The sequence below is a fragment of the Urocitellus parryii genome, chromosome 1, assembly GCF_045843805.1.
Source record: "Urocitellus parryii isolate mUroPar1 chromosome 1, mUroPar1.hap1, whole genome shotgun sequence".
Taxonomy (NCBI): Eukaryota; Metazoa; Chordata; class Mammalia; order Rodentia; family Sciuridae; genus Urocitellus; species Urocitellus parryii.
Window position 1 is genome coordinate 225038624 of NC_135531.1, and position 18215 is coordinate 225056838.

The 18215-nt window shown below is 37.1% G+C and overlaps 1 protein-coding gene across 3 annotated transcripts in view; it reads left to right on the forward strand.

Moving 5' to 3' along the window:
- Metap1d (methionyl aminopeptidase type 1D, mitochondrial) overlaps positions 1-16660 on the forward strand; it is an 81553-nt gene extending 64893 nt beyond the window's left edge. Inside the window, exons 3-10 of one of the 3 annotated variants that reach the window (XM_026389592.2) lie at positions 187-336; positions 2008-2156; positions 2742-2784; positions 6260-6423; positions 13674-13771; positions 15093-15140; positions 16033-16111; positions 16246-16660. In XM_026389592.2, the coding sequence (XP_026245377.2) occupies positions 187-336; positions 2008-2156; positions 2742-2784; positions 6260-6423; positions 13674-13771; positions 15093-15140; positions 16033-16111; positions 16246-16324 (810 nt within the window). In that variant the 3' untranslated portion in view covers positions 16325-16660. Of the gene's footprint in view, positions 1-186; positions 337-2007; positions 2157-2741; positions 2785-6259; positions 6424-8728; positions 9582-13673; positions 13772-15092; positions 15141-16032; positions 16112-16245 lie in introns of those variants that run through there. The other 2 variants (XM_026389593.1, XM_077798799.1) reach the window with 2 other exon arrangements.
- Positions 16661-18215: the final 1555 nt, after the last annotated feature.

An 18215-nucleotide genomic window follows, 5' to 3' on the forward strand; every position in this document is an offset into this window, starting at 1 on the left:
ATGTTAAGTTCAAAAGGGCAGGGGAAGGAACTGGGGGCAGCCTGGAGGGTCTGTTGTGCTGGCTTCGAAGGTCGGTGCTCCGGCAGGAAGGGCAGAGCTCCATGAAGCAGGAGGCTGTGTCCGAAAAAATGATCCCATTGTGGTGCGCTGGGTTCTGATCTTCGTTTTCAATCCTTTTTCCTCAAGCACATAAAGAAGCCAGACTATGTGACGACAGGCATTGTACCCGACTGGGGAGACAGCATAGAAGTTAAGAATGAAGATCAGATTCAAGGGCTTCATCAGGCTTGTCAGCTTGCCCGTCATGTCCTCCTCCTGGCTGGGAAGAGTTTAAAGGTGGTGTCTTACCAAGCCTCAGAGTGACTTCCATAAGGGGCAACTTCTCTTTCACTCTTTTTTTTTTTTTCTCTTTCACCTTAATTTTTGTTTTGTACACATCTAATTCACTTTCAAAAAATTTAGTAAAGGGCTGGGGATGTGGCTCAAGCGGTAGCGCGCTCGCCTGGCATGCGTGCGGCCCGGGTTCAATCCTCAGCACCACATACCAACAAAGATGTTGTGTCCGCCGAAAACTAAAAAATAAATATTAAAATTTAAAAAAAAATTAGTAAAGCCTTGGGATGGGAGAAAGGGACCTTATTATTTTATGTATTTATTGAAGAGGTAATTTTAAAATCCAAATTGAATTTTTACTAGCAGAATTCTAGAAATACCTTGGGCTAAATCAGCCTATCCAAGTTGATCAGTGGCAGATGGCTTTGACTTTTGCCTCTTACTCCTGCCTACAATTTCTGCTTTTGTTTCCTTCATTATTTTTGTATGCTTGAAGAATTATTCTACCTTGTAGTTTGCCTCCTATTTTCTTGCATTAGCTCTGCAATGAAAGATCAGACCAGATACACAAAGCTATGGATATAATGGCCATATAATTGTATACAAAAATCCTACAAGATTTAGTTCTTTTATAATAATTTGAAACACCCTGCTCCATAGAGATAATGAAAGAAAGTAAAGCCTGTCGTTTCCAAAAGGAGGGCAGAATTTAGGAAGACTCAAAGATGAAATCACTTACTGTGTCATCTGTATAATAAACTTGTTAGAGCAACATAACTAAGCATAATGTGAGTATAAAATAACAGAAAATTATTGGAGAAATAGTTAATTTTTAATAACAGATTTTATTTTGTTTTAGATTTTTATTTATGATTTGTGAGTTTATGAAAATAGTCTACAAGTGCTCATTAAACTCAATTTCAGGAGCTGAGTCTAGCTCAGTGGTAGAGTGCTTGCTTAGCATACATGAGGCCCTTGGTTCAAGTGAGACCCAACACCACAAAACAAAATAAAACAAAAACTTCAGTTTCAGTTTTTTCTGTTTGGGAGCAATTGGTTACCTTCTAATAAGGGGGAAATTTGTTTTAAACACATTTACGTACTTAGGCATAAAAGAAGTCAGGATTAGTGACAACCAAATCTCTACAAAATGTATCAGACTGCGTTTCTAAATGATGACCCCTAATCTCCATCCCATTGCTATAAAACCCATGTAATGGGTCACTGAACTAAAGTGTGGGTTGACCTACTTTTTCAGACCTGTTGTCTAAACCAAAAATCCTTTGGAGCATTTATTCAAGTTTCCATTAGCCATGGTACTAACTATTGAGAAAGAGAAAAGGATTGCTGAAAGACATATTGTGGAAATCTTCAGGCTAAAAAGGACTAATGTCATTTAATGACTCACAATGATTTAGAGGATCCTGGCGTTTAAATTTTCTATTTCTTAAGAGTCCATAATACTATCATTTACCCCTGCCCCTCCAAAATCATCAAAAAAAGCATAATTGAAGATGGTAACACTAGTCATAATTAATTAAAATATTATATAACACGTTTTTTATAGTAAGTCTATACAATCTCACATGGAAGTGCTGTTATTATGGGAATAGTTGGTAAATACAGGAAATGTCTTCAACTGTCACTGCATAATTTTTGTATTTAATATTATAGGTTGACATGACAACTGAAGAGATAGATGCTCTTGTTCATCAGGAAATCATCAGTCATGACGCCTATCCCTCACCTCTAGGCTATGGAGGCTTTCCAAAATCTGTTTGTACCTCTGTAAACAACGTACTCTGTCATGGTATTCCTGACAGGTATTTGTTATTTGATAACATATTGTTCCTTTGGAAACTAAAACATGAAAATAAGATCTATAATGTATGTTGGAAAATACTATGGCTCAATTGAAATCCACCTGTAAACTTCAGAAGTTGATTATGATAAAACAGAAATTTTGAAGTATTTCACTACAAAGTGGATATAACACCATCATTTAATATTTGTTAAAACAGTATGTGATATACAGTAGTTGTACAGTAACTATTTCTTTTATTTTCCCCAATTTTTACCATATATATGGTGAAAGTCCAATGTAGGCAAGTTTTTTGTTATCAACTACTGTTTTGGTTCTTTATAACATTGAGATAACTAATAAGTACATCTTTTTAAAGGATAGGTGGTTTTTTAAACAATGGCAATATGTTTGTTTTATCTATTTTTTATAAAATTTGATGTGACTAACATAAGACATAGATCAGATGTAGTTATTCCATTTATGTCTCTTTCACTCCAAATTATCATTGCAATTCACTGAGTTTGTGATAGTAGTCATTAGGTATTTACTTTTTATTCCTTTTATTGAGATCTATCACCATTTTTTCCTTCTGTTTATGTTTCAGTCGACCTCTTCAGGATGGAGATATTATCAACATTGATGTCACGGTGAGTAAATCATACAAAAAATAGTCTTTGATCAACTTCAGAATTGCTAGTAGCAACAGGAAGAAGAGTGGATTGAAAATGTGAACTGCACTGGTGGAAGTGCTGTTTACTTCTAGCCCCAGACGCAAGCAGCTGGTTTCCTTTTTTGTCTTTAACTCTGTGTTTATTCCAAGTAAACCCAGGCCTGACTTGAATTTAGGGCTGGAATCAGATGCACTGAGATCAATGTTGGCCTAAGTGAAATGTCAACCCAATCCTGCTATGTGTCATGTTTTTGAGAAGGTGTAATTGTTATTGATCCACTGTGTAGTTAATGCAGAGCACCACAGCACTGGGCAGCTGCTGAAGCTAGATATGTATGAGATGAGCTAACACGAAGAAAGCCAGCATTTTTCCTTCACTCTGCCAAGATTGATCTTCCTCTTCCTGCTGATTTTGAGTGGGGCCTGTCATTATCTTACTCTGTCATTAGGGGCTACATTGGCCTGTGTGTCAGTCTATTTGGACAGCAACTCTTTTGCTAGCAGTGTTCCCTAGATTTATTAAAATCCCTGAAGGTAACATTGTGTTCCATTTCTGGTATAAAGAGTCTTGAGCTCAAAGCATACAGTGGTTTTCTCTCTGAACTTTTTTAAGTTTTCACCAAATGGTTAATGGCCTTTAAAAAAAAAAAGTTAATTTTTAATAACAGATTTTATTTTGTTTTAGATTTTTATTTATGATTTGTGAGTTTATGAAAATAGTCTACAAGTACTCATTAAACTCAACATAGGGACTTCAAATTGTACAAGCTTTAACCTTTTCTAATTTTCTTAGCCTTTTACCATTCTCAGACTTGAATTATTTGTGCTCATTTTATTAAAAATTGTTGTAATGATACCTTTGGATTATGTAGATCATAAAATCTGTACATGATTGATAAATACATTTTAAATAAATAAATACAATTTAAATATCTGATTAGAACCAACTGACATGGACAACATTCAATGAATAGTTTCTATTAATGAGAAAATATTTTTAGTAATAGTTGTTTTTTTATCCAGACCATGAAACTTAAGTGGAAGTTGGAAAGAGATAGAAATGGGCATCCAGTATTTGAATTCAGTCATATTTTTAGTTAAGTTAATTCAGCCTTTTTTCTTCATATCAGCTGGTATAAGGATATATAGCCAAGGATTATTTCATTGCCAATACTATTTCCTATGTTATTTTGTTTTACTTAGAATACTTGAACATTTGCTCCACATACTCTGTTGGTATCTTTCCAACTCAGAATCATGTAGGAGGTATTTTATAAAGTGTTATTATCTCACCTGATCACCCTCTAATGAACTATTGCTGCTTGAATGAAATCAGCATATTCTTCCATACTGTTTCAAATGTGTCCAAAGAGAATATTTTATTACTTTTCTAGATTCTTTTAATAAGTAATTTTGTTTTTAAATTTTAAATTATTTCAATAGTTAACAAAACTCATAAAGCAAAGTGAAATTTCAAGTGTCTAGAAATGTGAAGGAACCTAGGAAACATATAGGTTAGTATCTTTTTTATTTTCTTCAGTATTGGGTATTGAACCCAGGGCCTTATGCTTGCTAGGCAAGAGCTCTGCTACCAAGCTACATCCCTAGCCCTACATTAGTATTTTAACAAATTATATGTTTAATGAATTTTTTTAATATTTATTAAAATATTAGTTGGACATAATTTCTCTATTTTATTTATTTATTTTTATGTGGTACTAAGGACTGACCCCAGGGCCGTGCAGGTGCTAGGCAAGTGCTCTATCACTGGGCCATAACCCCAGCCCTCTGATGAAATATTTTGTTAAGTCAAGGACTCCATTACCAGATTCTATAATTTTATCAGAAAATACTCATTATATTTTATAGTTTACTTCTAGTATGCATCACAAGAAAATAGGTTTCTTTTTCTATTAAAAGTTGAATTTTTTTTAAAAGACAATGTGGTACTTATAGTAGTTGCTCAATAATATTTCTTAAATAAATGAAGTATAAAACAAGAATAGTTTTTGGATATAAACACTGGTTATATATGTTGCTACCAACTCTCAAAAGCATTCAAGTATTATACTTGAATCCTTCAAGTAGTCATTTTGAAAACTAGTAAATATATGAAAAACAAATAGAATTTCTGAATAATACATTTTTACCTAAGAACAGTTACATAAACATTTACAGTTACAGATGTTCTTGAAAAATTACTCATTAGCAAATTTTATATTCGTGTATATAGATTATAAAGGACAATAAATGGGAATGAACATATTTAACACTATTCTTTTACAAAGTAATTAAGATAATTTGGTACAGTTGTGAAAAAAACTTGATTAGAAGGCAACTTGTCTGTGTGTCTGTCCCGACTTGTAAAGTGGAGATCTTCATGAAGTCCTTTCTTGCCTCCCTCACAGAATATAGGAGAACATTTTTAAAGATGCAGAATAGTATACAGATTTACAACATAAATTCAGAATTAAAACAGAACATTCAGATAAATATCTCTTTAATAGCAGTTTCTGCATTCAACTTTATGAGAAAAAGAACTATGAAAAAGAGTACAAATTTATGCAAAATAGTAAATCCCATGCTACCTCCAAGGATCAATATTCAACCAGTCTCCTCTGCCTTCTGTATTTATTATAGTGTTTGGTAATCATTGATTTTTTTTTTTAATAATAAATCTGGTGACTTAAAGATCTTGTAGGGTTTCTGAATCATTGAAGACTGATAAAATTATATTTTCTGTAATTTTTCTCATAAGCCTGTTCTGTTTTGTTCTGATTTTTTAAAAATCCATGTAGAGTGTTTTCAGTGACATTCTGCTATCTGGAACATTTGACTAAGACTTCACTTTGGACATGGGATTTTTTTTTTCTATAACATATTTCATCCTCATATTGAGCCATTTCAATTCTTAGAACTAAATTCTCCTAGCATCCATTATAATATGTCTTATCTTATTTCTTCTTGTCATTATATATCACTTCCAAGTCTAGAACTGGTAAATAAAGATCATATAAATCTTCATGATATTAAGGAAAGTTTTTACTATGTTAAATACTTCTTAGTTTTCTAAATCTATCCTGGTAATTGTAGGTCAGTGTATTTTATTTGACCACTAATTTTTGTACACAGTGACCAAATAAAGTACATTTGTGTTCTCAAAATTAAAATGAGGAATCAAAATGTTATACTAGTGTTTCTAATCATAGTGCTGAAATAGATGTATTAGCCATTTATATGTTTTTTAGACTTTGTCATATCATTACATGGCTTCATCTTTTTACTTTCTGTAAGGTTTCAGTGTATCTGTTTTATTTTTTATAGGCAAATAAGTATAATTCTGAGAGTGTAAAACACCTGAGTTTACTAAATACATAAATGAATAATATGTGTACTTTAGGAGAGTAGATTTTTAAACAAGAACATATTTTAAAATTTCTGCCTGCGTTTAGGTCTATTACAATGGCTTCCATGGAGACACCTCTGAAACATTTTTGGTGGGCAAGGTGGATGAATGTGGTAAAAAGTTAGTGGAGGTTGCCAGGAGATGTAGAGATGAAGCAATTGCAGCTTGCAGAGCGGGGGCCCCCTTCTCTGTAATTGGAAATACAATCAGGTAAGCCTTACACTGACAAGTAAAGGGAGGGTTGGCAAATGGTACAAAGGTTATTGGTGGCTGGGTATAAAGTTGATGACATGTTTTATGATTCAGAACCATCATTTCAGTCTGATATCACTATGTGAACTGCCAGGTTACAATATTCTCCCTGAGTTGAAAAAAATAAAAATAAAAGACTTTTTAAAAGGGAATTATACCAGGGTCAGCAAAGAAACTTACTGGAATAGCCAACAATATTTTTATATGGCATCTTATGTTTTAGCTTGACATATTGGTCTATAATGTTGCTGTACTCAAAATCACACCAAATATGGGAAAAAGTGCTTAGGAAGGGGATGAGCATTCCAACTCTTGGATAAGGAGAAAGGAGAAAAGCTAAATGTTATAAAGGAGTGAAGTGAAACATATTCCTATGATATAAAGATAAAAGCTGTTGGCTCAAGCAAGCTTTATCTTTTGATTAGCAAATCAGTAGATTAGCAAGTAACCCAAAAGGGTGATCTCCTGTCCTTTTTCTGCCTGGTTCACTTTTCCTATAAACCATTGTTTATTTCCCACACAGTGTTCTATGCTTGCTTTCCGAGTGTATGTGTATTTTCTAAATTCAAGACTTTTCTTTGTAATCTGTTACCTACTTTCGGGTCTTTTTTCTCCTAGCTCTTTTGAAGTAGACATGCAGAATATGTGTTTTCATTTAAAAGTAACGCATTTTGTTAAAGAAGATCACATCAGTACCCTTTAAAGTACTGTTCTCATTAATATGAACCATTGAATACTTCCCATTTGTCTAAAGATGGAAGGCTTAGTCACCTTGAAAAGATGCTGCCTTTTTTCTTCATACGCCTTCAAATACTTTAAGAAAAAAGGCAGTAAAATATCAGTTAAATGCATTTATGGCTTTAAAAATATTGTAACAGTGTCTGAATCAAACTTTAGTAAAATCTCTTTGGGTTATATCTGAGAAGCTTTTATTGAAGACTTTGAACAAAATTGTGTTTTTGACAGTTTTAAATTATAGGCTAACTAGCCTGGGAAAAAAGGATAGTGTCTCTCTGTTCTTTCATAGGAAATGTTGAATCAGACCCCTACTGGGAAAAGAAATTTAATGCATATCTCACTATCTTACTGTCCATGAATATAATAGAAATGAATTCAAAATGCAGTTTTATTTTTGCAAATGGGATGAGTCGATAGATGCACCTCATATTTTTGAACACCTAGGGTTCAACAAATTTACTGGTGGTGCTCTTGCATTTTAACAAAATTTATTCTTCAGTAGAAGGGGGCAGAGAACACTAGATTCTTATTCAAGCATTCTATCGAGCTCTGCATTCATGGCTGTGTCTAAAGGGCATGTCAGCCTTTGATTCTCTCTGAGAGGTAATTATCCTTTTCCTGTCACGGAACAACAAATGATAGCTAACTACAGAGGCACATTTGCAGTAGTCACATTCATCAACTGCAGAAAAAAAAATTCAATTTAATTGTGCAACACAGCTGCACATGGGCTTTTGAGCATTTCTGTTGTTCTCCCTGTCTCGCTATTCCTCCCTCCAGATCTATTTTTTAAACTTTTTTTCTGGTTATTTTTTCCCCTTTTTGTCTCTTCTTCCATTTTTACTCTCTGTACTTTCTTGTTAAAGTAATTTTCCTTTGTGGCTCTCATTCTTTTTTCCCCACTGAAGGCTATGAATGTAGAAAATTATCACAATTACTCATATAATTGAGCCTCTTTGTAGCAAGTGCAACTCCAGTAGCCTTTCTCCATCATGAAAATGGTTTCATTATAGGGTTTTTCATATTCTCTGACACCATCTACACAGAGGAACAGGCGTGCAGATGAGATGTACTAGGAACAGGCTAGATCAGTAAGGTCACAGTAGGAATAATTAGCTCTGCTATGGAAAGAGCATCTAGGCCTTTTACTGCTACATAAATGTACTGTCCGTGGCTTTTAGTCACAAAAAAAACTTACTAACAAATGGAGCTCCCGCCTACTACTTTGAAAAAAAGATTTGTATCAACACTACAATTTTCCATCATTAAGACTAATAACACAGAGCCTAGTATACATCAAGGGGAATAAAAAGAAAAATCTCACATTCAAGTGGTGGCTGGGTGCTGACCTTTGTTCCCTTTTTTTGTGTACGACTTAACTCTTTACAAAAAAGAGCCACACGCCACACCAACATGCAGGTGAACTCCAGCTAGTACTAGCAAAGCACAGCATTCAGTCGGAAAATCTGATAAATCTCCATGCAGGATAATGCATTTCATTACATATTCACTACATTAATTCTAGCTACATTAAAAAAAAGAAGAAGAAGAAACAAGAAGAAGAGTAGAATTGAAAGTGACATTGGATTTTAGCTATCTGGATGCAAAGGTCAGTTTTTGCAGAGTATGAATTTGCATGTACAAGCTCCTTTGAAAACCAGATCAGTCTCAACAACTGCACATACAAAACTATGTGGGGGGAAAAAAAAACAGACAATGAACTTCTTACTTTTACCCTAATGCATTTCATTATTTAGATGGTTTATGTCTGCGGTTGGTGAGGAAACTGACCCCAATTGTAACAAATGTTTGTTCTGATGTGTTAAAGCAGTGTTTCTGAACATCTATTATTTTGCCTTTTTTTTTATTCAGACAAAATCTTAAGAGTAAGTAAACAAATGATATCCACCTTTGAGCCAAAAGTACTTGAAATCTTTACAAACCAAAGGTTTACAAACATCTTTCAACTTGGTCTCGTTTATTGTAAGATATTCACCATCTTTGCATAGCCTCCCTTCACTGCTACCCTCTGAAAAGAACATTCAAGCAGCTTGTCAGTATTTTGTTACTCCAAACCTCCAAATCTCTAAGGAATATTTTTGAATTTTCCTCTGAGACTTAGAGGATGGGATGATGTCTGTGAAGAAGTATCAGTCAAAATGATTTCACAAAAAGACTCTCTGTGTGCCCTTTTGCTTTGCGAGGGATGCCTAGTGATCTTTAGGCCACAGTGTTGTTATACTCGTTGTACCTCCATGTGCTTTAAAACATTCCTAGATCTGTATTTTTGTTAACTGTCTCTAGATTATATTATCTATGTGAGAATATTATAAATGTATAGATTCATGCATCACAAATATATGATAGGTCAACCAAAAATAATTCAGGTTTATAGTTGTAAATGTCATGATGAAAGTATCAATAAATGGCTTTTAATGTTTAATTCATAAGTATATGTTTTGATATTAATCTAGAACAATATAAAGCAGATTTTTAAAAAATAATCTCTTTCTATTAGATTATGCACAAACAATAAGTGGCTCAGGCAAAATAAGTCATTTTAATGTCATCTGTGATGGATTTTTCTTGACAGCTACTGTAAATTACAATTACACTGCTTCTCTCTACACATGAAAGTAAGCATTGCAATAAATTATCTTTTATTTCAATCCATCATGTCTGCTTTTCAGAAACAGAAAACCTCAAATAAAAGTTCAGCACTATTGTAAGAAAAACACAGTAATTTGTGATCCAGTTTGAAACAAAAAAATGTACCACTCTTTTGGAAAACAGTTGTTGGCTTTCAAAAATATTACTAATTATACTTAAACATTCCTGTCATTATAGGGGATCCCTGAATTTGTACATTCCTTCATTCAAAGACTACTATTTAGATTAAAATCTAGAAAGATTAAAGTAAAATTACCTAACTGAACAAATCAGGTGCCATTTGTGATCCTTTATTAGAGATGTGTGACCCTTTGGAGATTACTGTTGCTTATAGGATTCATGTAAAAATGGTAATAAAACTATTTCCACGTGCATTTTTATTTCTTTGTCAGAGCATGTACTTAAACATAGTACTCCTCTGCCCTCTTGGGGAATGTATTTTTACTCATACAAAGTAGTTGAAATGCATTAAGAAATTTTACTTATCTAGACAATGCTACAATTGAGTCCAACTACTCATGAAAAGGAATTTAACTGAATAAAATGGTCACAAGATGAAATTCCTTAAAAGAAATTTCTCTCTTTCAACTATAAACTGTAGCCGAAACATGAACTGTAATAACACAGTATAATTGAAGAGTGAGTTCATCAACTGCCTTTACCCACCTTCTTCCTTTACTCTCTCCCCTAGTATTCCATAAGAAAACCTTCAAATCATAAATGTACTGGGCTTGTGCGTAGGTGTAATACTATCATAAAGGATATTTAGTTAGAGGAAATCAGAACAGAAGAGTTAATATAGGAGAGTTCTTATCAGTAGATTTAAACAAGGAGAAGGAAGATTTCATGGGTGAAATGTTCGGAAAAAGAAAACCCTATGCTCAGAAACAGGTCGTGGCCCCACTGGGGTAGGTGTTGAGGAGCAACTGCAGCACTTCTTGGACATTCCTGCCTGATCCACTATTTTTATTTTCCCCAACATAACAGTCAAGAGGTAACTGCAGACTGTACCTTCCTGTGCCACAGTTAAGGTGACCAGCCCTTGCTTTTATGTTAGAGGATCGGAGTCACTTGTGTTGTCTCTGTGAAATCAGATTTAAACCCTACAGTCAGATAACTAATCTTGTGCTCACCATATATCCCAAAATAGTAGAAGGGGAATATTTTTAAATAGTAATTAGGAACATTAATGAGATTTTGTCCCTGTAAGTGTATGTTAAAAAACTACCAGTCCAAAAGGAGAATACCCTGAAAAGCAGACAGAAGTATGTTTTCAGCTCCTGGGATCAAGCTTTGAGGTGGGTTCAACCAAGGAATTGAGAGAAATGTGTCCTGTTCTTTTCCTCTCTTCACCCGGCTGTGAAATCCTCTAACCTTTGCATCTGTGACACGTAGACTCTATGATACTCCTGAAACCAGAAGTTCCACTGGGACCCAGGGAGCAAATTGTTGTAGGAGAATGCACTCAGATATCTTTATCCACCTAGTAATTGCACAGCTTCTTTTATGAAGAGGAATGAGAGGTATGATGGGGGGAGGGACCCTGAGGGTTTTTTACAGAGTGGGCTTTCTTCCTCTCATCGGAAATTAAAATGAAGATTGCCATTGTAACACACATTTAGGATGTAGCTGTGATGCCTGCCAATCACCTGGACTCTGGGGGCGGGGGTAGCTTTCTTTCTTTTTTTCTTTCTTTTTTTTTTTTTTTAAGACAAGGAAATAGAATAGTTTATATTGAATGATCTTTGAATCACTGAGATTTGTTGACTGAACTAACATAATTTAGAGATTTAGGTAGCACCCATTCTTATTTTTTTTAACTCAATCTAGATTATAATGTCTTATTTAATCATCTGTCTTCTACCCTCTTTCCACTTTCCATCCTCAGTTTCTATTCAGAAATTGTGTGGAACAAATAGAAACACCTTGGAAAAGATGTTATAACTCCTGCCCACAGTACAAAGACCCACAGAAATAACAAGTACAAAGTACAACTTATGAGATTAAAATGTTGACTTATTCCTCTCCTTGACACATGCATTGCTTACCCATTTCTACATTATCAATTATAATTAAATTTCAATGATAAGCTGACCATATGCTGATTATAGTGACATCCTTGTCTAAATGAAAATACTGAGAAATCTGGGGATGGTTAAAAATGTCTTTAAAATGCATACAGATATAATGTCTGTAAAGGAGCTGGCTAAAGCATTCATGCTAAACTAAAACTCGAGTTTGTTGAAAACTCTGGTTCCATAGTTTTAAAAAATGGATTTATTAGGAACTGCAATAGTGGTCCTGTAAATCTAAATCCATTGCTGTTGGTAGGGTTAGGGACATCATGCCTTTCTTCCACATGGAAATGAAAATCATAGCCAGGCACAGTCACACATACCTGAAATTATAGTGATTACAGAGGCTGAGGCAGGAGGATCACAAGTTCAAGGCCAGCCTGGGCAACTTAGCAAGAAGGTCTCAAAATTTAAAAATTGGGGGGGGGGCAGGAAGAAAAGGACTGGGGGGGGGCATAATTTAGTGGTAAAGCACCTCTGAATTTAGTCTTCAATATCAAATTTAATGGAATAAAAAGAGAAAGAAAAGAGGGCTGGGGTAGCTCAATGGTAGAACCCTTGCCTAGCATGCACATTCCACCCCCAAAACTGCAAAACAAAAAAGAAAATGTAAATCATTCATGATGTATATGTTCTTACCAGTCTGATTCTCCCAGAGCAAACATTTACCTGATTTCAATAAAAACTTTTCCAACTTGAGGGTAAAGATTTTAGGGTTGTATTATGTGCTAGATTTCATTTATAAGAGATAGGTGGAACACAAAAACATTTGCATGTAAAATAATGAAGCATTAAGAATTAGGAATCACACACTAACTTAGGCATCATAATGATGAAAAAACATTCTTTATGAATTTCATTAATGTTGTAGGTCTTGAGTTGAACTCCAGTGTGATCACAAAGTTTTAGAGTGTTTCAAGAAAATTGACAAAAGAGAATTAGCCTTTTATGTGAGCATGTCTGTTTGTAAAATGTATAATATCTTGAAATAGGTCTGCATAAAGGAAACGATAGAAGTAGCAAGTCATATTTCTAGAGTGTAATTTTCTTCTCTGTTTAGTTCCCAAATCAGTAGTAATTTGCACAGCAGTTTACCCATAAAACCATAAAAACTATATAGATTTTTATGATCTGCATTAGATGCACATATCTTAGTTTTGTATATCAATCTATGTGTGTATGCATATTCATTTCTTATCTAAAAATGACCTTGAACACTGTACTAAGGTACATGAGTCAAACTACTGTGTTAGATACATACCTTCTTTCTTCATATATCCAAGGGAATTGTTATAAGCATCAGCAAAATTGAAAGTATTCCAGAATAAAGAAAATGGTAAGTTGGGGGGCGGTGGTGCACACCTGTAATACCAGATAATCTAGTGACTGAGGCAGGAGGATTCAAAGCTCATGGGCAGCCTCAGCAACTTAGTAAGGCCCAGAATTAAAATTTTTAAAGAGTGGAGGATGTAGTTCAGTGATAGAGTGTTTGCCTAGCATGCCTAAAGCCTCAGGTTCAATCCCTAGCACTACAAAGAAAAAAAAAAAAAAAATATATATATATATATATATATATATATATATATATATATATATATGATCAGACTCTAAATAGAGCTTATTTTTTTCTTTTTCAGAGGATATTTTATAATGACGTTCTTTTTATCTTAGCATTCATTTAAAACTTATATACTTTAGTTAAATACCTTTTGGTCACTTTTAAAGCCGCATAACTCGTCAGAATGGTTTGCAAGTCTGTCCACATTTCGTGGGACATGGAATAGGATCTTACTTTCATGGACATCCAGAAATTTGGCATCATGGTAAGAAAATTAATTTGGAAGCTCTTTATTGAATGGAATCAGGGTAAGGTATTTTTGCTCCTGAAAACTTACTTTGAATCAAATTATTATTCACGTGCGTGCATGTGTATGTAAGTGTAAAGGTAATTACTTAATTTTAACCAGCACATTACTATGTTACTAGATCAGAGCCTAGCAATTTCAGTCCCCAAATAAGGTTTATTTTACTTTTTGTCTTCTTATGAAGGGCGCATGACTGGAAAGCACAAGAAACATTTGTCTAGAAAAAGTTACTGAAAACAAAACACCACTGCATCAATGTCCCAGCAGCATGCACATATGACTGTTTTCTGTTTTTCTTTTTCTACCCCTTTTTCTAACTGCTGACTGTTGTGGTTAAACTTCATTACATCCTACACAGCGTTGACAGCTGATGTATTTAGCAGCATGTACTCTTTTAGTGATTTCTAGATTATACCCACCCTTGTGTTCCTTCCCCAGAATCCCCTATTTTTCACTGCCTGGGTGTGCGCCCTACAGTGAGAAGGCAGTGGGCCTGAAGTGGTGGGAGGATTTGGGTTAAAGTATGAGGCAGCTGTTTGGAGGAGCCTAAAGTGGCTGCACATTTGGACAGGAACCAAAGAAAAATTGATCCTGAGGCCTGACCTTGTACTTGGGGTAGAATTGGTCTCTAGAGGAACTAAGGCCTGGAACCTACCCCTAGAGAGTCCCTGGAGACTCACAGGGACAGAACCCCTTTGGACAAAGAGCTGCACCTAACACAGCTCAGAAGAGGTCCATGTGAGAATGCAGGAAGGGCCTTTTAGCCCTGTGCTCCACCCAGTGCAGATGCCTAGAATTAATTTATTTGAGGATAGAGGTACCTCTCTGCCTGCTTCAACCTGCACACCAGGATGCTGTCCTCCCTTTGTGTACTTCACTAAGACTTCTTTCTCTTTCGGTCAAGGGTGAGGGTCAAGTCCCTGACCTAGTGAGACCAGGAGATCTAGCAGCAGGTGGCCTGGGGAACATAAGAAGGGTGAGAGGGAGCCCTACAGTTGTCTAAAACAACCAGACCATCCCCACCAAGTCTTGGCAAACACTTGGGGGTTAGGGGGAATTTGCCCAGAGCATAGATAACTGCAAAGATTGAGGCCCAGGAGCTTTGTGTTTTACCTCTGGGGCCACCTAGGAATCTATAAGCTTTCACCTCTCCTTTCCCTAAAAGAAATAAAATTATCAAGTTTTTAAAGCAGACCCAACTCCCCTAATTGTGTTTATTTCTGCTTTCTCATTTCCTATTCTCACTACCCACCCACCCATCCCCATTTCTGTTTTGCAGAGAATGACAATGACCTTCCCATGGAGGAGGGCATGGCCTTCACCATAGGTAAATGCCGGGGCTCCTCTTTGGAGAGCCATGACTCCTGGGTGGAAACTGGGAAACTATTGCTGGCCTAGCCCTGAGAAGGACTAATAAAGCCAATCAGCATAATGAAATAATTCAGATGCATAGTAAATCAAATTAAATAATATCCTGGAGCCCCATCTTCCTAAATCAAATACTTACCAACACATTTAGGAGAAGGCAGCCATCCAACCTCTAATTCTGTTACCAGCATAATGTGGTGTTTGCCTTTTTGTTTTGTTTTGTTTTTTCATTAACACCCAGTAACTACAGGCGATTATGTCCCTTGCTCCCTGTCAGCAAGTGGCGTGTACTCTCTGGCGGCCCATTCCTGGCTGATCTTGTGATTGGTGTCACCACCAAATCCCAGTCACCTAGGGCCATGAAGACCTCGTATTTCTGACTGTGGGACTTAATGGAGAAGCAATTAGAGTGAAATAAGAAAATTGTTATTTGCTGATTAATGAACATTTTGAGCATGTTTTAAAAATTCAAATATTTTAAAAAACTGACTGGTATTTATAAGAGGGACTAGTGTTTGGGTGGTTATTATCCACGGGGTCCTAATTAAGGCTTGATTAAAATGCCCTTATTTCTCTAAAAAATTATGAACTAGGCAACTTAATACATTTTTTAATGCTGTAGCATTTCCTCTTCCTACTGTTCAGTTTGTAGTATACGATGTAAGCAACATCAATTATCAGCCTTTGCAAGATTACAACATGAACTCGTGGGTGAAGCACTTAAGGGGGGGGGTGTTTCCTTATTCTCTCTCTCTCTTTTTTTTTTTTTTTTTTTTTTTTGATAATCAGCCAAAACAGTGTTTGACAAGAATCTGATGAGGTCACTGGAGTAAATATTTTCCCTCTTACAGAGCCAATCATCACCGAGGGATCCCCTGAATTTAAAGTCCTGGAGGATGCATGGACTGTGGTCTCCAGAGACAATCAAAGGTGTGTGCTTTCTGCCCTGTTGCTTTTAAATTGTTCGGGAAGAAAAGAGGTCTGAAGGCGCTGGCGAGCTACTTTTGCTCGTGGTGGCCGCGCGGGCGCTTGGCGTGCGTCCTGACCGCTGCTCTGTGTTTCAGGTCCGCCCAGTTCGAGCACACAGTTCTCATCACGTCTCGAGGCGCGAAGATCCTGACCAAACTGCCCCACGAGGCCTGAGAGGCTGCCCGAAGGTCGCAGAGGCCCGGCTCCGTTTTTCTCAATTTTTGAAATACAGCTAGAGAACTTTTAGAAGAAACAGGAGCAGCAGGTCACGCAGCATCCCGCCTCACCCCTAATATCATTTTGGGAAAAAGGCGGTGGGGACTAGGAGCATTTGGAACTCAGATCCGAAAACGTGCCTGGGGCCCTGCGGCTTTGAAAGACCGGTCGGGGTCCCGGGCTCAGCTTCTCCAAGCGGGAAACGCATCTGGAGAGGAACGCGGACGCAGTCGTTTGGGAGAGGAGAGATTCTAGAAGCAGTTTTCCCTTTTCCTTGTACAGAATTTGCCCCAATGAAAAACCTCTTAAACTTATTGTGTCTAAGCCCCTTGCGTCTGACAGTTATCACGGGGAGAGAGGGTAGATGGTTGATTTTTGAGTCTCTGAACTTTTTTGCACGCTCGGAAAGAAAAACCCGAATCTAAGTGTTAGATAGCATTTTTTAAATCCGTTTTTCCCCTTGTGAATTTCACGTTGGCCGTCCCTGAGGACGCTCCAGAGGCCAACACCTGCTCCCAAACAAGCCCCTTAGGTTCATTTCCCTTTCATGCCGCTTTCCATGAAAAGATTTGCCCTCGAACCGAAGCATTGATTGCAAACATTTTCTTGGCTGTGGACCCTGGGCCTGGCCCTTCTTCAGGGCTTTATCACTCCAGAAACAAGACTTTCCTGTTCTGCTGCGGCTGTTCCTTCCCCCCTCCTCCAGTCTTCCGTGGCTTTCCCAGAGGTTGGGTTCAGACCCTCTCACTCCCCACGCATGCACACACAAGCACACTAGACCGTTTGTTGCACTAGAAATTCGCGCTGCGGGCCCACTCGCCCAGATGTAAATAGTATCTGGCTGGTGAGTGGTCCCCCTAGTCCCTAACAGATATCTCCCATATTGACCCTGATGGGACCCGCGCTTGAGCGCAGCAAGGGCCACAAAGGTCAAGTATTCCCAAGGTGCACAGAATCCCAGCGAGAGGAGATATGGGCACTTTGGAGACAAGGGCTTAGTTGGCCTGGACTGGAGCTGGCAGCTTTAGCTATTTCTTTGGGCCAGCAACTCCAACCCGTTTCAGGAGCAGGAACCCACCTGTCCACGCTGTTTCCCAAGGGCCATTCCTGCCGGGAGCAATTTCCCTTCCCTTCCTCTTGCTTTCTAAGGTCTGTTCACACTTGGCTCAAGGGAGGGGAGGGACTGGGCCTCTAGTAGTCCACAAAGGAAACTGGTCCCCTCTGCCTATGGTTTTAGGAACCAGTCCAGTGAGGATGTCACCATGGCCAGTGATTGTGCTAACTTGTTTCTACTAAAGTGGCCCTTTCAAACTTGCCATTGGCTAAATGTAGGTTGTGGTCACCTGTAGTTGCCCCCACACATAGAGGTGGCTATATTGGGGACTAGCTTGTCTTGATGGCTCCCAGAGTGGTAGGACAGGAGACAGGAAACTGAGGACAATACGTTGTTCTAAAAGTGATGAGTCTCATCTCTTCCTGACTTGCTGCATGGCTCCCCAACCCTCTGACTCCATTTCTCCAGGTATGTAGAGTTTTGGATAGAAGTGATTCTGATTCTAGTGGGTCTGAAAGTTGGAAAAGTTGAGGGAGGGGTTGAGGATTTACAAGATCCATAGATAAACTTTTGAGATGCTCTGAAGTTGGCCAGGCAGAAAGAAGACCAATCAGGGCAGTTTCCCCATAACAATTTGGGTTTTGAAGAGAGGAACAGGGCCTAGCTGACCTTGGGAGAGGGTTGCCAGAGAATGACTTCACTTCTCTCCTAGAGCAATTGGATTGCAGCCATTAACACAGTACCTTTATCTGCAGATCAGTTTACTCTGAGGTTCCCTAAGGATAGTTTTATTAG